The sequence below is a fragment of the Camelus dromedarius genome, chromosome 19 (genome assembly GCF_036321535.1).
Source record: "Camelus dromedarius isolate mCamDro1 chromosome 19, mCamDro1.pat, whole genome shotgun sequence".
In the NCBI taxonomy this organism is placed as follows: domain Eukaryota; kingdom Metazoa; phylum Chordata; class Mammalia; order Artiodactyla; family Camelidae; genus Camelus; species Camelus dromedarius.
Window position 1 is genome coordinate 2,271,077 of NC_087454.1, and position 19,080 is coordinate 2,290,156.

A 19,080-nucleotide genomic window follows, 5' to 3' on the forward strand; every position below is an offset into this window, starting at 1 on the left:
CTGTAGATGCCATTATTATAGGAAAACAAAATCGCATAAAGTTACTTGGACAAAAATGCCACTTAAAAATTCAATTTACAGAACCCGCGAACCTGAACAGGGGTAACGGACTTCTGAGCCCTTACCCCTGGATTTGGCAAAAGCTCAAACGAAGTTCAAACGTTTCAAATAAATGTATCATTAACAGTCCCCTAGGTTCTAGGTTCAGCCCTGCCTTTCCAGTATTCTCAAGATGCTCTTCTACACGCTTTCCTTTAAGGCCGCATCAGACTGAGTTATCTAGGCAGCGAAAAGGCGTTTCTTATGCCCCCAGCGCTGCCCAGAAGCAAGATCATCGCCTCGTCTGCCCTCATTTGAGAATCTTAACCCAGCTCTGGGCCCCACTGTGAAACCAGTTCTCGGAACCGCACCCTCGGTGCAGACAGCTCTCTGCCGCTGCTCCCTCTCCATCTGATACCGAGAACTAACCTCGGGCTCTACACTGGCGAGAGCGCTCACCCAATCAACGCTCGCCCTTGAAGCGCTGCGGGCGCCGGCGCAGCCCGCCCCGGAAGTGCGTCATGACGCTCGTGCGCTCTGTCCCCGGATGCACTTTTATATCCGGATTCTACGAGCGGACTCGGAGCTCCACGGTCCCCGCCGCGGTCGGCACATGCGCGACGGCGCCGCTCCCTCTTCCTCCGCCTCCACTGGCTCGCTCCGTCCGGGCAGCCGCCGCCACCGCCGCCGAGGAGTCAGGAAGTTCAAGATGGCCGCCGCGGAGGCCCCGTCGCTGCGGGAACAGCCAGAGTAAGTGGTCCGGGAGTGCGGAAGGCCGGCCCTGGGGCCGGCCGAGGGGGGACCGGCGGAGAGCTGCCCGGGCGGGCGGGAAAGTTCGGGCCCAGCGGCCTCGGCCAAACTTTGCCTCCCGCGCGGCGTCGTGGGGCGCGGGCGGGCGGGCGGCCTCCGCGCTCCGCCCTCCCGGAGACCGCGGCTGTTGGGTCGAGGGCGGCCGGGCCTGCCGCGTCGTTGCCCTGGGAGGCGTGGGCGCTAGCGGCCTCTACAGGTCCCGAGCGCGAGGCCCCGGCGCGGGCGCGCCTGCCCGCCTGCCCTCCGCGGGGACGAGCGGGCTCCCGGCCGCGGCTCGGCGACCTGGGTGCGGGGCCCCCGAGCAGCAGGGCGGCAGCTAGCGAGCCCTGAGACCTCCCCTCCGCAGGCGGTTCCCGCGGTGGTCCTGCTGCCGGTGGCCGTCTTAGGACTTGAAAGCAGAGAGAAGGGGTGCTGGGGCCGCCCTCCTTGACCCTCCCTGAGCTGTAGTTTGTGGCTGGCGGGCACTTCATTCTCCCACCCCGTGCTCTTTGCTCCAGCATCCACCCGCTATTTTTCCTCCTGCCGATTGCACTTAATTGCCAACTTGCAAACTTGAGGCAAAGTAAGAGCAAGTTCTCGGTTTTGAGGCCTCGCGTTTTTGGCCAGAGTTTATAGCCTTTCTTTGAGAGTACAAGAGGAAGAAGTAGTGGAAATTGTTAGCTACCTCCAGCCCCCAGCACCTCGTGTCTGTAATTAGGCTAATACACGAATCGATGCGGCGGAGTGGAAACATACTTCTGTGTGCTGCAGGGCTCACCGTTGCTTAACTAAAACCAGTATGTTGTTTTCTGTGTTTTTGCTAGGAAAACTCAAACAAGAACCTAAAAGAGAATGGATTTTAAAACAGTATTCCTATAGCGACCTTTTTTTGTATCAGCGTTATCTGATTTGTTTCCAGCCATCTTAGGAAAGAGGTAAATGTAGTCTCCCAGCGAGTTTCGACTGAGAGAGGGGAAACCTCTGCCACCGGCCGGCCCCTCGCTTCACTGCTGTGCACCCGGTTCTGGACTGCTCAGTCCTTTGCTTTACTCAGCCGGAAAGAGAAATGCACGAGGTTTTTCACTAAAGGGTTTTGAAAGCTGAAATTATCTTCACAATTTGACTTAAAAGAGAGCAAATGGATTCTGAAGTTTTAACTAGACTTTGCCTCTTTTTGTTTCTCAAGTTCACTATGCGGCAGAGTTCTGGTCTTTGTGCTTATACCATACAAATCTTATGCTTTGCAGCTGATTTTTCTAGTAATCTATTTAAAGTTCTGTGGTGTTATGTCCATGTATTTGAGTTCAGGGGGACAGTTCAGATTCGTTTTGAGGAGTGGTTCAGCCTTTTTTTTTTTTAATATTCAAATAACACTATGTTTAATATTTATTTATGCTCCTCCAATATAAATGGCAGAGATAGTCTAATGCCACCCCTCTTTCCCCAGAACACTTGGTATACATGGACTCTCTTGTCTATGTCCCACTTTGACTTACTTGAAAATGTTTAACAAAGGAAATGGCAGTGTGATAAGAAAGTAGGTACCATGTTGGCAGCTCATGGTGAATGCTGGAATGCAGTGTCTGAACAGCTCCCAAGAACACTGAGGAGTTCACGTTCACAGTTATATGGAATCTATTCCAAGTAGGATTTTTAGAAATATATAAACATACAAACAAACATGTGAAATAGTGTTTAAGCTCTCTGAAGGCTTTTTAGTGGCTTTTACATTTGTCAGTCTCTTTAGCTCAGCCTTTCTGATGGTTTTTAAACATTTAAATTTTTATATGTAGTAACTTAATTGCACTTACCAAGACCTGTTCAAAGCACTGATCAAATCTTAACGCACTCAGTTCTTATGAGAACCCTCTGGAGGTGGGTACTGTTATTTCCCACATTTTACAGGTGATGAAACCGAAGCACAGAGAAATTAAGTTAATTTGCCCAGGAGCACACTAAGTCAGAGAAGCAGGATGTAAACCCAGGCAGTCTGGTTCTGGAGCCCTGCACCTCACTTGTGCTGTATGGTCTCCCACTGTACATTGTGGCTCCTTTTAAAAATGGCGGGTTCGAAGTCATTTTTATTCATTTCCAGGTCCCAGAAGGTCCATTTTTTTGATATGACAGTTCTGACTCTCTGAAACTTACTTTCCCAGACTAGATTTGGAGAAAGTAGGTGTGGAAAGGTTCTTTTTAAGACTAGTTGGTGTTTTGAACTCATTCTTCTTACATCTACGTTAGTTCTGTATTAAAGTAGTTTAACTTGTCAGAGAAACAGGCTTAGTTATTTCCCTGTGTAAAAAGCAGTGGCCTTGCCCTTGCTCTCTGAAGATGTTATTAAGAATATGCTTTTTAAAAAATAATGTGAAACAGGAAGTTAGAATAGCACTAGCTTTTGGTAACAGGGCACTTAATTTTAAAGTTGTTTCATGGTGCCAGATACTGCAAGACCCGGTTTGTTTGAAGGGTGAAACTTGTGCGTTGCGTTTAACCAAACACGTGAATAAAGACTGCTAGACACTCCCGTGTTGTCTGCGCCTCAAGTTCAGCTTTGTTTCCAAATGAGACTTGAAGGCTGTTACTCAGTAAGTAGCGTTATGACAAACCTGTCGTAGACCAGCTAGGTATAGACAGACCTGCCAGATGTGTAGTGTTACGCTGTAAAGCACAGATGGTCAAGTGCAAATTTTTATACTTGGCATTTATATACCTGTATTTATTGTTGATATGAACTATCCAAGAATACTGTCAGACTTTTTGACCAGAGACATTTTCCTAAAGCTTTCCAAGAAAGTTGTTGGATAATGGACCTAAGTTGGCTGACCCAGCACAAGCTCGTTCATTCCACGTGATATGTTATGGGTGTTATTGACCCACTGAGTTCAGGTTCTCCTCATTCACCTAGTCCGACTTCAGTTTCTCTGACATTTGCCTTGAGAGCTCAACTGAAGAGACAGAGGGTCTGCTCTCTGCCTGCCCTCAATGTAGGAGGACTTCGCGGTGTCAGGGTTAACCTAGCTGGCCCTAAGGTGCTAACAGCATTTTATTAGTAATCTAGTCATTATTAATTGAGTTAACATTCATTAAGTTACGGTGGAAACGGGTCACTCGTGGGAATGACTGAAGTGACGCTGGGCGTTGTGATGTGAGCCTGATATTCAGAACTTGAGGAGCTAGGTTGTCTTTTGAAGGAAATTACATCCTTTGTGGGTAAACTCTTAAGAATTCTGATTTGAAGCTCCTTGTAAGACTTGTAAAGCATTAGAAAAGGGTTCAAAGGGCAGATTTTCCTTGTGAGGAGATGATTAGGTCATTTGGGTTACTGCATTCAGGAAACAGGTGTGTGCCCTGTGTGCGGCACTGCAGGTATAACTGAGCGAAAACAGTGCTTCCCATCGAGTGCCGAGGGTGAGTGCCGAGGGTGTGGTATGGCGGCGCAGACCGGCTGTGGTCAGAGCGCTGCTTCTGTGTAAATCTTTTCTCTGACGCGGCAGATACTTCCTCAGTACCTCCTCTACCTTAGATAATCTTCTAGGCCTGAGGGATAGAGCTGTGGACTAAACAGATTAAACTTCTGCACTCATAGAGCTTATGTTGTAATAGGGAGAGACAAACAAGAATTATATTAGGTGGTGGCAATCTGGAGAGAAATTAAGCAGAGAAAGTGAGTATTTGTGTGGTACGGGGGGTGGGGGTTGCAGTTAAAACGAATTGATCAGAAAAACTCCACTGAGGCAGTGTAATTTGAGCAGAGACCTGAGGTAGGTGAAGGAACCAGCGGTGTGGGCAGGGAAGAGCATTGCAGGCCCTGCAGGGGGGTTGCCTATTGATGGGGGGTCGGTGTTGGGGGGTTGGGCCGATTGTACGAGGGTTTAAGTTTTCACTCTGAATGAGGCAGGCGGCAGTAATTTCACTCAGAGTGGTGATACAACCTGATATTTTAAAAGCATCTTCAAGCAAATGCAAGAGGTCTGACTTCAAATGTAATTACCAGCCTTCCCACCAGCTGGACGTACGCATGACCTTGGGTGAGGCCCGTAACCCTCCTTGAAGGTGGGGTGTCATCTGTCACGGGGACATGGAGAGACGGTATTTCTTGGGCACTTTGTGAGACAGCCTTTTGTACGTATGAACTCACTGCTGCAGCAGACCTGTGATGTGTCAGTACTGTTAGTTCCCAGTTTCTGCAGTGGAGGAAAGTGAGGCACAGAGGGGCAGCTTGCCTGTGCTCGCACGGGGTGTGTCGTGCTGCAGGCTGCGTTGAACAGGCATTTGACTCTTGAATTCATGCTCTTGACAGTATTCCTTAAAATCATTCTTGGGGCCATCCCTGCAGCTCCTCAGTGGCATGGTGAGTAAATTTATCCAGTATCTGAACATTCATAACACTTATTTTTTGGGCACCTGGTTTGTGCTAGGCTCTTCTGAGCCTTGACATCTGTTCACCTGTGCGGTCCTCACCGCCCGCGTTGGGGTTGGCACCACTGGTCTTAAACTTGCCTTTGGCTGCACAGCTAGTGCGCAGTGGGGTCAGGATCTGAACCCAAGTGGTCTGGCTCTGGAGACTTCACCACCCAGCCATCCTTTTTCTTGAGGGTACTTAGATGGTCTTTAGATGGAGTTTTAGCTTACTGATGAGAATTTTGTACTTTAAGCATTTAGATTTTATATCCCTGAAAATCATTCTCAACCTCTAAGAAGGTTCTCCATATCTTGAATTAGCCTGGTTCCATTTTTCTCAAACTTTCCCCCTGTAAGTCAAGGTTCAGGAAAAGAGACACACAGTCTTCTTCTGGGTTGTGGGCCGGAGAGTCCAGGGACCAGGATGGCTGCCTCTTATAGCCTGTAAAAGAACACAGAGTTGAAATGTCTTTGTATCTTCCTAAATCTGTGATTTCCTCCCTCCATACTAGTCATGTTGGGTTTTGTTTGTTTGTTTAGTACAAAGATACTACACTTTTTCCAAGTCTTTGAGAAAACTTGATGATCCCAGAGCACTAGAGTACTTGTCCTGGGTCCTTACACCCCTTTAGAGAGAAGTCAGCCCGAACTAAAACCTGACTCAACCTGAACACAGCTTCCTCTGCAGCTCTCTCTCATGCTGTTTCCTTTCCCACAGTCCATAGTACCAGAAATGGACATTGGCCATCTGACACCCACAAATTCAGAGTTCTTTCCATGTGGTAGTTATATGTTCTCCACACCCTTTCACTGTTGTGACTAGTAACTTTCCAAGTGTATCTCCAGTGTGTTGTCCACACCCCCCCCCCAGCCCCTTCCCTCCTAGTTTATTGAAGACTGAGACCTGGCTGGAGGACCATAATGGACCAGTATATTGCAGACAACCCAGCCAGCACCCCAAACTTACAGTTCCTGGGTGTCTGACTATTTCAGCCAGATCTTGGAATCTCGTACTATGTCTTTTCAGCTGCTGGAACCGGTCCACTTGAGATCCTAACCTCCATTAGACCAGTTTCTTCCATGTTTGACACCTGACAACACTGATCTGCTTTAGTTTGCTGTATTATGTAACTCTGCCTTCTGCACCATTTTTCCTGTATCTGAAATACCCCTTTACCCTTCTGGTTAGTTTCTTATTCTTTAGGACAGTGTTATTTCTCCTTATTTTTTTAATCCATGTATCTTGTTGATAAACCGTTTTTTCTCTCCCCTCAAAGTGCCTGCTGAACAAATAGCTTGGGTTTTTCCTGTCATCTCCTACGAGGTACCTTCCTTGACCACTTTGGGAATGATTTTAGGTGACGTCAGTGTTCCCATAATGAATGTTCTTATTCATGTCTTTGTCATTGCAGTTCTCCAGTGTTTCATGTGACTTCCTTTTCCACTGGTCTGTAACTTCCTTGAGAGAGGCAAATGCTGGTCTTGTACAGTTTAGTTTCCCTGCTGCCTGACTTAATGCCTACGTTATGTGTGGGGGATTTTTTTTTTAATGTTAAAAGAGATTGAATAGATTCATTAATTCTTAACTTGCAAGGAGCTATTTGTAGTATATGTCGCAAATAATAAACTTACTAAAAGTATAGGAGTGTATAATTTGGAGGACTTGGACAAAATAATCCATTATCTTCTACCAAAAATAGTATGATGGCCTGAATCCAGATAATTTAAAGTCTGGTTTTGGTCTCACACTCTAGGACATGATGGTTTAGTATGGTGTGACTTTAATGGGGAAAGTTAAGTACTGCTTTATTGTAGCCTGCGTTTAACCTAGGATTACTGAACAGCAAGGATTTAGCAAAATAATTTGGAATCATAAACTCTAACTCAGCATAGTCCAAACATTTACGCACAGAAGCACCTTCTTTAGAGAGACTAAATAGTCTGCTGAACAAATATTTGGTTGAACCGTATGAAATTGCTGATGTTGGACTGTTGGCCTGCAAAAGACCCTTTGATATGTTTCAACGAAAACTAGATTTGTCCCGCCTTATCCAAGGGGGATACCTTCCAAGACCCCCAGTGGACGCCTGAGACCAGGGATAGTACCAAACCCTGTATGTACTGTTTTCCCTATACGTACATGCCTGTGATAAAGTTTAATTTAAAAATAAATTAGGCATAGTGAGACATTAGCAACAATAACTAATAATAGAATAGTTACAACAATATACTGTAATAAAAGTTATATGACTGTGGTCTCTCTCTCTCAACATATCTTGCCCTACTGCACCTGCCCTCCTCCCCCTGAGGGTGTGAGAGAATAAAGTGTCTGTGATGAGCTCGGGGGGCGGTGAGTGACGTGGCGTCGGGCTGCTGTTGGCCTGACCAGATGTCAGAAGGCTCACCTGCTTCCAGTGACCCTGGGTTATCAGCCGTGATGATGTGGACTGTTGACCATCAGGAGCAGACGGTGGCCGTGGCGGGGGGTCCTGGGCAGGACGGTGCAGGATTTTATCACACTGCCCAGAACAGCACTGGATTTAAAATACGAATTGTTTATTCTGGAGTTTTCCATTTAATATTACTAGGATGTAACTGCGAGTAAAACAAAACCGTGGGGAGTGGGGGGACTACTGTGCCGCATGGTGGCCAAGCGACCACTTAGCAAGCCTCGAGTCCTCACCCCTGGTCAGTTCACTTTGAAGTTTTAGCCCACGGGGTGTGTTCACACTGTCGGCATCAGCCCTCGGCCACCAGGGCCGGACAGGGAGCGCTTGTTTTGGGTGTAGCTCAGTGTTGGCTCTGGAGATTTTTTTTACATGTGTATCTCTGAACTTTAAGTGGAGAAAGAGATTCGTGTCTTAATATACGTCATTAATGTTTTGTGGAAAACCAGAGTTGGGGGCTTCGTTGGTGTTGAGTTTGAGGGAAATGCTGGTTTAAAAACCAGGTCACTGAGTGACTGTTTAACCAAGTATTAACAGTTCACTGTACCTGGTTTGGATTTCCTTTTTCTATCAAGTCTAATCATGTTAACCTCCCCCATTATGTATTTCCTCTAATGCTTTTGATGTTTGAGTTTAACCACTAGAAACTGAAGTTAAATCACTATTCATTTCAACTCACTTCTTGCCATATACCTTTGAAGTAAAATATTTCAGTGGCTAACTTCATGTGTTACATTGAGGTGTATTTTATCATTACTATTATTTTGATAAATGATGTGACTTTTAAATATGTTTGATAATTTATAGGATGGAAGATGCTGATAATTCTGAAAAGAGTGTAAATGAAGAAAATGGAGAAGTATCAGAAGACCAATCTCAAAATAAGCACAGTCGTCACAAAAAAAAGAAGCATAAACACAGAAGTAAACATAAGAAACATAAACATTCCTCAGAAGAAGATAAGGATAAAAAACATAAACATAAGCATAAACACAAGAAACACAAAAGAAAAGAGGTTATCGATGCTTCTGACAAAGAAGGTATGTCTCCAGCAAAAAGAACTAAACTTGATGATTTAGCTTTGCTGGAAGACTTGGAGAAGCAGAGAGCCCTGATTAAAGCTGAACTTGATAATGAGCTGATGGAAGGGAAGGTGCAGTCTGGGATGGGGCTCATCTTACAGGGCTACGAGTCTGGCTCTGAAGAAGAGGGGGAGATTCACGAGAAGGCGCGGAACGGGAGCAGGCCCAGCACTAGGCCTTCCAGCACGAGAGGGAAGCTTGAACCTACGGACAATAAAAACAGCGCGAAAAAGCGAAGTAAAAGCAGATCCAAAGAACGGACTAGACATAGGTCTGAGAAGAAGAGAAGTAAGGGAGGCGTTGAAACAGTCAAAGAGAAGACAACGAGGAGTAAGTCCAAGGAGAGGAGGAGGTCCAGAAGTCCCTCCAAAAGAAGCAAGTCTCAGGATCAAGCGAGAAAGTCGAAGTCTCCCGCCCTGAGAAGGCGCTCTCAGGAGAAGAGCGGGAAGGCCAGGTCGCCCGCTGACGACAAGGCCAGGGCCGAAGATAAAAGTAAGTCGAAAGATAGGAAAAAATCCCCAATTGTAAACGAAAGTAGGAGTCGTGACCGAGGCAAAAAATCTCGATCCCCAGTTGACTTGAGAGGTAAATCCAAAGACAGGAGGTCACGGTCCAAAGAGAGAAAATCGAAACGGTCTGAAACTGATAAAGAAAAGAAGCCAGTTAAATCTCCCTCTAAGGATGCTTCCTCTGGGAAGGAAAACAGGTCGCCCAGTAGGAGGCCTGGTCGCAGTCCTAAAAGAAGAAGTCTGTCTCCGAAACAGCGTGATAAAGCGAGAAGGAGCCGCTCTCCGCTCGTGAACGACAGGCGGTCCAAGCAGAGCAAGTCGCCCTCCCGAACTCTGTCTCCTGGACGGAGGGCCAGAAGCCGGTCCCTGGAGAGGAAGCGGAGGGAGCCTGAGAGGAGGCGCCTGTCTTCTCCAAGGTAACTCGGTGTCAGAGCCTTCGCGTCCCCCCAGCGCGTCCCACTGGAAGGAGAAACTGGAGCCTGGGGCGGTGAAAGTGACGCTAGTGAGCTCTGTCGTGTCAGCGCAACGCTGACGGTCGCCTGTAGTAATAGTTGCGGTTTTGTCAAGTGAGCGTCTTGACTGGGGGTGATTTATAAATATTGAACTTGGTGACACAATTGGTTTTCTTTTTTTTTCCCCCTAGGTCTTTAATTTAGTGTCTGATTTGCAGAATCACTCCCGTAAATCCAAGTAGTTTGGCTGAGAGAAGTCCGTGTGTACCCATTTATGGGAAGGGGAGGTCGTTTCTAGGGCTGGGATTACTTGAACAGTATAGGCTGAAAATTTTACCTTTAAAAACGGAGGTATCAGTTTAAGGATTGTGGTCTGTCCATTCTTTTTGAATTGGTATGATTTTGAATTCTAACAACGTAAGTTGAAACTACAGATTTTTTTGGTCCCAAAAACATAATTAAATTGAAAGTGGAAATTTTTTTCTGTTACTAATTCATGTACTTGTAATCTTGTTGATGAGTTTAGGAAGAATAGGAGATGAAATGATTTTATTTTTTACCAGCAACAGTGAAAATTCATATTTATGTAATACATTTGCTCCATCATTTCTTTTCTCATAAATTGTCATGATTATTTCTCATGAGGTGGAGTGATTCTCATACTTAACTTCTCGGTCCATTTTCTCACTTACAAATTATTTAGCTTACCTAGGACTGTAGAACCAATAAGTAAAGGAACAGAAAGGATTTTAGCAGGGAGGGGAGGGCCTCATTTAGCCAATTTAAACTACTTTAGAAACTGGCTTTTTAAAATTTCTTTTATATTCAGTAGTTAGGCATGTGAAATTAGCAACCAGGCTGCACTTGAAAGAAAACTGGCATCTGCCGTGTAAAGGTGTTTCGAATTCCTGCTTGTCTGCTGCTGCTGCCAGTGCTTACTGTCTGCGGGTATTAATGCAGTACGGGTGTAAGTAGGCATCCCCGGGAGTTTTAAATCATTCTCATTTCTGAGAAGCTTCAAGAATACTGTTTTCGGAGCGCTCTGTCTTGAGATAGGCTTTACTTCTGAGTGTTCTGAAGAATTCTAGGATTCTTTACTCCTCTGTGATGTTGTAATGAAATGGCCCCCTGCCTTTAGTTTTCGGCGTGGAGACAGTGTTACTGAATTGTGTTTCCTCAGGATCCTGTTCAAAAGTTGCTTTCAATTTGAAAAGAGAATTCTGAGGAGTTTGTTAGGGACCAGAGTTGAATATTTGAAATTAGTTTCTTTTTAGTTACAGAATAGATACGTGCTAAAGAGAAATTTAAATTGTCCTGGAAGCCTGTGAAGTCTCTCCCTCTCTCCCCCACTACCACTCCTAAGAAAGCTGTTTGTTTCTAGCCCTTTTTCTATACACGTACAATTGTATGTGTATGTTTTTTCTTACAAAAATGGAATCACACCATTTATTTTAACAGTGACTTTCTTTTTCATGAAACACAACTTTGCAGTGCATAAAGATAATTTTTAATTCTTTATCTAACAGCAAAGTGATTGTTCACAGTGCAGATGTACCTAATGTATTTAATCAGTCCCTTGTTGAAACTGATGAGGATTGGGGCTGGTTCCAGTTTTTCGCGATTGTATGCAAAAATGTCCATTGATTATGTGTGAAGTTTCTTTGTAGAATAGATTCATAGAGTGGGATTTGGTCTGAGGTTACATTCATTTACGTTTTAGGAAGTTACTGCCGCATTTACTTCTAGGAAAGTTATACCAATATTCACTTCCATGCCTAGATTAACTGTCCTTTTCCCTGAACCCTCACTTACAGTTCTCTGTTCAGAGACTCATGTTGATTATAAGCTGCTTTTATTCTTAGTTGATATATTAGAAATAAAACTCTTAATTGCAAAAATGTTAAAAATTTAGAAAGAAAACATCTTCAAACCAAGGGAATGGAATATTATTACTCACTTGGGCACATTTTATTTGAGTTGTTTATCTGAAATTAGAATCAGTGGCTCTACCAATATAAATAATCTTTAATAATTCTTCAAATTTTGAGACCAGAGAAAACAGACCTTCTATTGCATGTGTGCTGTGTCACCAAAATGTCATTGTGACCATCGAAATTTGTTTTGTTGCAAAGTACACCCGTCTGTGCCTACTGTCTTTAGGTTAGTGCACCCTTCCTGAAGGTGTTCTCGACATGTGGGGGAAATCGTTTATTCTGATTTGATTTATTCTTCCCTGAACTTGTCATTTGGTCCTCTTAAGAACACGACCTCGAGATGACATCCTCAGTAGACGGGAAAGGTCGAAGGATGCCAGCCCGATCAGTAGGTGGTCTCCAGCCCGAAGAAGAGCAAGCAGGTCTCCCGTCAGAAGGAGGTCTCGCTCCCCGCTCCGGCGCAGCCGGTCTCCCCGAAGAAGAAGCAGGTCTCCTCGGAGAAGGTAGATCCCTTAAACACGTGTTACCCGTTTGATCCATGCAGCTCGGAATGTTTTTGAAGCTCCACGTTAAAGGCCTTTTTTCTCTGAAACGTAGCTGTGACCCCATATAGTTTCCTGTTACCAACAAGTGATATTTCACACACACTGATTTTTCTTTAATATAATTTTCCCTCAAATTTAAGTAAGTCAGTGTTCATTAGGAACTCAGTCTTTTTCAAGAGTTGGACATTTTTTCTGTTTTTCAAGAGGTAAATTCTGATGGAGCTAGGTTCAGGATTTTTCTTTTCATAGCAGGATAGATCACAGAAAGTAAGTATCCTGTCGTTTCGTAATTGCAGCTCTGTGCTTATTGTCCTGTGAACTTGGGTAACTTGGGTTTGGTCCTCTGAGAGCACCAGCTGGAGACGATGACCTCAGTAGCCGTGAAAGACTTTGGGCAAAGACCCCTTTAACTCACAGCAGTAGAAACCCCTCCCTGTGAAGCATGTGGAGCCAGCAGTTGGTTAGTCAAAAAGGTTGTTTTTTAAAGCAGGGAATCATTCTGAAAATCCATATACACATTAAATATTTTGACCTAAAGCATAAGTAGACAGACGTTCATTTGCCAGTCTTTTATCATTTTTAATTAAACTAGTGCATGAATATAGTTTTGAAACACAACACACGAAAGGCTCATGTTGAACCAGTGGATATATCTTTATGTATCTCAGAATTTTTGCATACTAGATTCTCAGAAGTAGAAATGCTTTGTCTGAGAGTGTGTGTGTGAATTTTTTGAAGTTACTGCCGCATGCATTGCTTTCCTGTTTCGGAGGATCCTGCTTTTTTTAATGCCGTCCCTCGCACATTTCTGCCTGATATCACATTTGCGGACGCACGTGCTCATTGTTCACGCAGTCATTGTGATCACCTGCATTTCGTTCGTTGCTGAGCAGGTCGTCGGGAGCAGAGGGGACCAGAGGGCCTTCCTTCCCAGGCTCGTGGCCTCCAGCCCAGGCTGACCAGTGGGCCAGCTTAGACGGTTGTCGCTGTAGGGCTTGCTTCCCCTTTTCCCTAGTCCTCGTTGCTGTTGTCACTCCGCTTCCTGCGTCCAGGGTCTTCCTGCGGTACCTCCTTGCTCTGGTAGTGCCTCTCCGGTATCTTCTTGAGCAAAGTGCATGGGAAGGACATCTGGGGGGACCTGCATATCATTCTCCTTGCTGATTTGTCAAGGAATAGAACTCTAGGTTGAAATCACTTTTTCTTTGGAAGTTTTAAATTGTTACCCCTCTGAGTTCTTATTTTCCGTCATTGCCGTTGGGAAGTCCTCCTCTGCTACCTGGGCGTCTCTGTAGGCCTCTCTTCTCTTTCTCTGCACGAAGTGTCCTGTGTTCTGAAGTTGCGCTGCCATGTGTCTTGGCGTGTGACTGCTGCTTCCCCTTCCTTTTGCTGGCGCTGCATGGGCCCCTCGGAGCAGGGCGACCGCGGCCGCCTGTTCTGGGAGCTCTTCTCTCGCTTGTGTTGTGTTGCTCGCTGTCTCCCTGGTTCCTTTCTCTTTTCCCCAGTGGGACCTCGTGTGCTGCTCACTGACTCCCCCTCACTCATCTGCTTGTCCTTTTGTTCTGCTTTCAGTCTTGAGAGGTTTTCTTCTTCTATCCGCTTACTCTTCTATTGATTTTTTTTCCTCTGTGCTCATAATTTTTTAAATTTCCAGGACCTTGTTGACTATTTTTTAATAACATTTTACTCTTGCTTTATAAGAAATAACGTCTCTTACGTCGAAGATGATAATGAGTTTATTTTGTGGAGTTTTTGCTCTTTATAGTTTTTCTCTTACCTGTGCGGTTTCTTCCCAGATTCCTTTTGCTGCTTGTTCACTGTTTCCTTTGAAGACTGTCCTCCAACAGCAGGCTCTTTCCTTGTTGTCTGTTCTGATTTAAAAGTCAGGCGCTGAGAAAGCCGACTGGAGGCTTGCTTCCATCTGACAGCCTAGAGCTTGAGGGCTGGTGAGGACTGGCGCGTCGGTGACTGAGGGTCTTGTCTTTGGGCTGGTGGGTTTTCCAGTCCTCCCCCCCACTCGTGAGTAACTCACGGCTGCCAGCGGGGCTGGTCTCTTTCCCGCACCTCCTGGTACTCAGGCCCGTGTTACAGCCGCCATCTCTCTGTCAAGCGAATGTTGAGTATCCTGCCAGAGCGTGGAAGGGGGAGCTGGCACCTTCCACTGTGTCAGAAAGGGGACTCTGCCATGCCGAGCTGTCCCTCGAGGGTGTGAGCAGTTCTCTCAGCTTCTCCCTCCCTCCCACGCCGCAGAGGACGCGGTGCCCCCGGCTCTGGGCTCTTAGTTCCCTTGTCCGTCCCCGTTGGACCACGGCTCAGATTTCATTGCTACTGCTTTTCTGCCCAGTTGGCACATGTCAAGATTTTGTTGGCATCTCTTGTCACATCTCTTCACATTCTCTGTGGCTGAGCATTTTACTTTTCCATCATCCCTTTCACTGTTGTTTTAGTGAGGTTTCAGAAGAACTGAGATGAATGTGCTCAGACGTGACATTATTAGCAGGGAGTTGCGGCCCGCTGCGGGCTTCCGGCCTTCTCCGCTCAGTCCCACAGCGTCTTTCTAACACCAGCGTCCGCTTCGGGCTTGAACTCCAATGCCAGTTCCTGTCTGTTTAACAGCAGGCGCGGCCTTTATGCGTTTGTAATGGTGTCCGAGGGCTGTGTTAGACCTGGAATTTTTGTCAAAGACTTTGTCTTTCCCGTACCTTAGCAGTGATCTTTTTTAAAGCTAGGCTTATTGAAGCATATCATTTACATAAAGTAAAATTCACCCCTGTTGGGGTAGAGTTGTGAGTTTTGGCAGACGCATCTAGTCACATAAGATACAGAACATTTCCGTTGCCCCTCCAGGTTCCCTGGTGCCTCTGCAGTCAGTCAGAACAGTAGCTGCATTTTAGTTATCTTTAGTTAAGCTGATTATTCCAGTCTTACTATATGTTAATTTTACCTTAAAATTTTAACTTTTTTTTACAGGACTTTTTAGTTTTGGGTTCATAGCAAAATTAAGCTTTTGAAAAGTACATTGAGTTCCTGTAACACCTGTAGCCCGAACACACTCGCAGCCTGTCTGACTACTTGACCGGTAAAAAAAAAACAAACACACACACGTGTCTTCTCCTCAAATAGGGACCGAGGTCGGAGAAGCAGATCACGCTTGAGAAGGCGGTCTCGATCTCGGGGGGGTCGTAGGCGCAGGAGCAGAAGCAAAGTGAAGGAAGATAAGTTTAAAGGAAGTCTTTCCGAAGGAATGAAAGTGGAACAGGAATCTTCATCTGATGATAAGTAAGAATGAAACTTCCCATAATTTCCTTTTTCCAATTTAGAGAAACACTTTGACTTGGAAATCTTTCATTTCCACCTGAATGTTTTAAGCAAATCCATCAACGTGGTCTCACATTTAAGTTAATCTTCGTGCGTACTTTATAGGTTATGTGACAGGTCGTGGTATCTGAACACAGAGGTCTCAGTTTGGCTGGAGTGGGTGTTGGGCCTTTGCTGCGTCACGAGCCTTCCCTGCTTTATTTTCACCAGGAACCACCAGTGTATTAGACGGTTCTGCCAGTCTTAGTTACCGGTTTGGGGGGTGCGATTTGTATACTAAGTGTTTTATGTAAAATGATACATACTTTGCAGTTGAGGCCAGCTGGTGCCAGATATGCCTGTTAGATTGTGGAAAATGCAGAAATATTTGTGTCTAATAAAAGTGGGGAAAATTTTTTAATGCAAACTTAGTTGTCTAAATGGAACATCTTAAATAATACTAAATTAGAGCAGTGGGTCTCAACTGGGGGTGACTTGCCTTCCCGGGGACTTTTTGACAATGTCTAAAGACATTTTTATTTGTTACCTGGTGGCTGGAGGCCAGGCCTTCTGTGTCTTCCAGTGCATAGATGACCCCCACAGCGAAGCGCTGGCCAAGCGTCGCAGTGCCGAGGGGAGAGGCCCTGGTTAGAGCTAGGTGATAAGGAAGTTGGGGGGGGGTGGCACACGTGGATCTGATACCTTCAGAGCTCGGGTCCTGGGAAAGGCTGTGCTGGGAGGGAGCATAAGGCCCGTGGGAGGCTGGGCCGGTCGGGGCGGGGCTTGGCGGTAGACCGCTTGCCCTTCAGATCATATGCAACTGTCTATGCGTGCATTTTTGGTGGGGAAGGATCTCTATAGCCTTCTCAGGCCCCTGGGACCCAGAAAAAGTACCAATTTACATCTCTTTCCCAGCCCTCTCTCTAGGAGTGAGAAAAGGGGCTGGAGAGGGAAAGTGCCTTTACCACATGGCACAGCTAGTGGTGACGTTTTTAAACTTCAGGATGTTTCTTTTGTTCCCTGTTTGGTGCCGTGAAACAGGTGAGGAGGTTACGTTACCTGCCAGGGCTCCAAACCAGGACCGTTGAGAAGCAGGGACAGAGTAAGGCGGCTTAAGGCTTGCTTCGGACTCACTGATGGCCTGCGTTTTTCAGCTCTTTTAAATGCACATGAGTTATGGTCTTGGAATCTCAAAGGATGTTTGGAATTAACTGCGCGCGTGTGTGTGGTTTTTCTAAGCCTTGAGGACTTCGACGTGGAGGAGGAAGATGAGGAAGCCCTGATAGAGCAGCGGAGGATACAGAGGCAGGCGATCGTTCAGGTGCGTGACTTTAGTAACAGTTTGATCAACATTCCTTAAATAATCACTGTTTTAACAAAATAAAGGTTTTCACTTTAACGAAGAAGTGATAGTAGTAGCAATTGAACAGGCCTTGGAAGGAAGTATATGTAAACTTGTGAGATTTGAAAAGATGACAGTTTCTTCATAAAATTAAAATAGGCGTCCTTGTTACACATAAACAGGACTCGGATGGAACCTCTTGTGTAAGACAGAATGGGAGCTTTGCTTTTTCTTTTTTTTTTTTTAAAGTTGATGAACAGGAAAACCATCATAAGTGAGTATAAGTTGGAGGAATTTCATTTGGCAAAAACATACCCTATTATGTGGGAAAATTTTTTAATGCCTAATGAGATGGATTTTCTGATATAAATGTGATTATTTAAGTTGAACATCTCAAGAGTAATTTGAAGGCTGCCCGAGAGCCAAGAGACGGGGAAAGGGGGGGTGGTGTCATGCACAGGCCTTACTGAGAAGGCGGGCCGCCTCCGAGGGCTGCCAGTTCTCCTTGGCCGTCCTCAGATGAAGCCTGGCCACTCGGTCCTCGGAGGGCGGCAGTCCCTGCAGAGTGCCTTCTCACCATCAGTGATGGAAGGTGAGTGGTGGGGTTGAGGGGAAGAACAGCTCGCCCAAACATACACAGCAGACCATGAATCTGGTGACAGTGTCTCAGAGCAAAGGAAAGGCCTGGAACCACCAGAGTACGGGGGGCATGGCTGGAACTCCAGGGGAGCCACGCCTTTCTGGGGCACTGGTGAACCTTACTAAACCGGTAGCCCTGAAGACTTGGTTGAATCTTTTTGTTCTGAGCCAGGCCCGTAATCCCTTATCTCCAACCTTGGGGCCAAGAAGTATTTGCATTTTAGCGGGTGATGTGGTTCATGTGTGTGCATCACGTAGCCCCATCGTCGGGCACGCTGAGTGTTCCCGTAGTGAGGCATACTGTGCTCACACGGGGGAGGCACGGAAGACTTCAGGGCCTCGCGTCTGTTCAGGTCAGGTTTCGGCACCTTGTGAATGTGCACCAAAGAAAAGAGTACTTAAGAGTTTTGTGGATTTGAAATTACGTGTAAGGGATTGTGGGCCTAATTCAGTTAAGACGTAGATACCTTTAAAGTTTGTTGATATTATCTGACACTTCGTGTTTCAATGCAGCACCTCTTAGCAAATATAAAAATCTTCAGATAAGGTCTGGGTTTGTGGAGATAATGCTGTGTCGTTGCTACAGAAATACAAATACCTTGCTGAAGACAGCAACATGTCCGTGCCGTCCGAGCCCAGCAGCCCCCAGAGCAGCACGCGCACGCGCTCACCTTCCCCGGAGGACATCCTGGAGCGGGTGGCTGCGGACGTCAAAGAGTACGAACGGGAGAACGTTGACACGTTCGAGGCCTCGGTGAAAGCCAAGCACAACCTGATGGCCGTGGAGCAGAGCAACGGTGAGCCGGTTAGGGTTTGCTTCCGCTGGCCGTGCCTGTCTCCTCGCAGCTCTTCTCCCTGCTGCGTCGCAATGAGGGTGTATTTGGGGAGGGAGACGCGCCCGGGACTAGGAGTGTGTTGCTCCCGCTGGTGCAGGAGCAGCGTTAAGTGCTTTCATTAGTTCATGTAACTGTGCGCCCGCCTGCCCCCTGCCTTCTGCGCTGCTTCCTGGAGTGCTTTACAGCGGATCCCAGCCACGACTTGATCTCATCCGTGAATGCTTCAGTTTGTACTTGTTAGATACGGGCTTTTTAAAAAGCATGACTCGTACTTGGTAAAATTGACTTTGCATATCTGCTGTCTAATTGCAGATGGTTGCTTTGACTCAGAATCCAGAATGAGACACACGTTGTATCTGGGGTATCTGTCTCTTAGGTCTCTTTCTCAGTGGTTTTCCAGCTGTCCCCATTGAGGTGCCCCCGCACCCCAGCCCAGCCCCTCTTGCCGTTGACTTCGGGGACTGCCGGGGACTGTATCTGGGCACCTTTTCTACTCTGATGTTGTCTGACCTTAGTCTTGTCATTTGCTGCCCCTGTCCTCTGTATTTCTTGGAAACTAGTAGTGGTAGAGACTAGTTTAATTTTTCCATCCAGAGTACTTGGTACATGTGTCCCATTGGGTGGCATGTGGTGTGTGGCTGTCCTGTTTTTGTTGAGATGGTTAGACAAGACAGGCCTCTGGGTCTCCTCTCGGCTGTCACCGTGCAGTTAGCCAGCAGCCATCCTTGCTTAGATCCATTATTTCATGGGGAGGTTCCACAGTGGTGATTT

At 46.2% G+C, this 19,080-nt stretch overlaps 1 protein-coding gene across 7 annotated transcripts in view; it reads left to right on the plus strand.

Annotated features, from left to right (window-relative positions):
- Positions 1-597: 597 nt before the first annotated feature.
- PRP4K (pre-mRNA processing factor kinase PRP4K) overlaps positions 598-19,080 on the plus strand; it is a 34,589-nt gene continuing 16,106 nt past the window's right edge. For all 7 annotated transcript variants that reach the window (XM_064476147.1, XM_064476146.1, XM_064476151.1 and 4 more), the window contains exons 1-6: positions 598-789; positions 8,484-9,683; positions 11,980-12,156; positions 15,319-15,474; positions 16,732-16,813; positions 18,060-18,270. In XM_064476147.1, coding sequence (XP_064332217.1) covers positions 653-789; positions 8,484-9,683; positions 11,980-12,156; positions 15,319-15,474; positions 16,732-16,813; positions 18,060-18,270 — 1,963 coding nt within the window. In that variant the 5' untranslated portion in view covers positions 598-652. The remainder of the gene's footprint in view (positions 790-8,483; positions 9,684-11,979; positions 12,157-15,318; positions 15,475-16,731; positions 16,814-18,059; positions 18,271-19,080) is intronic.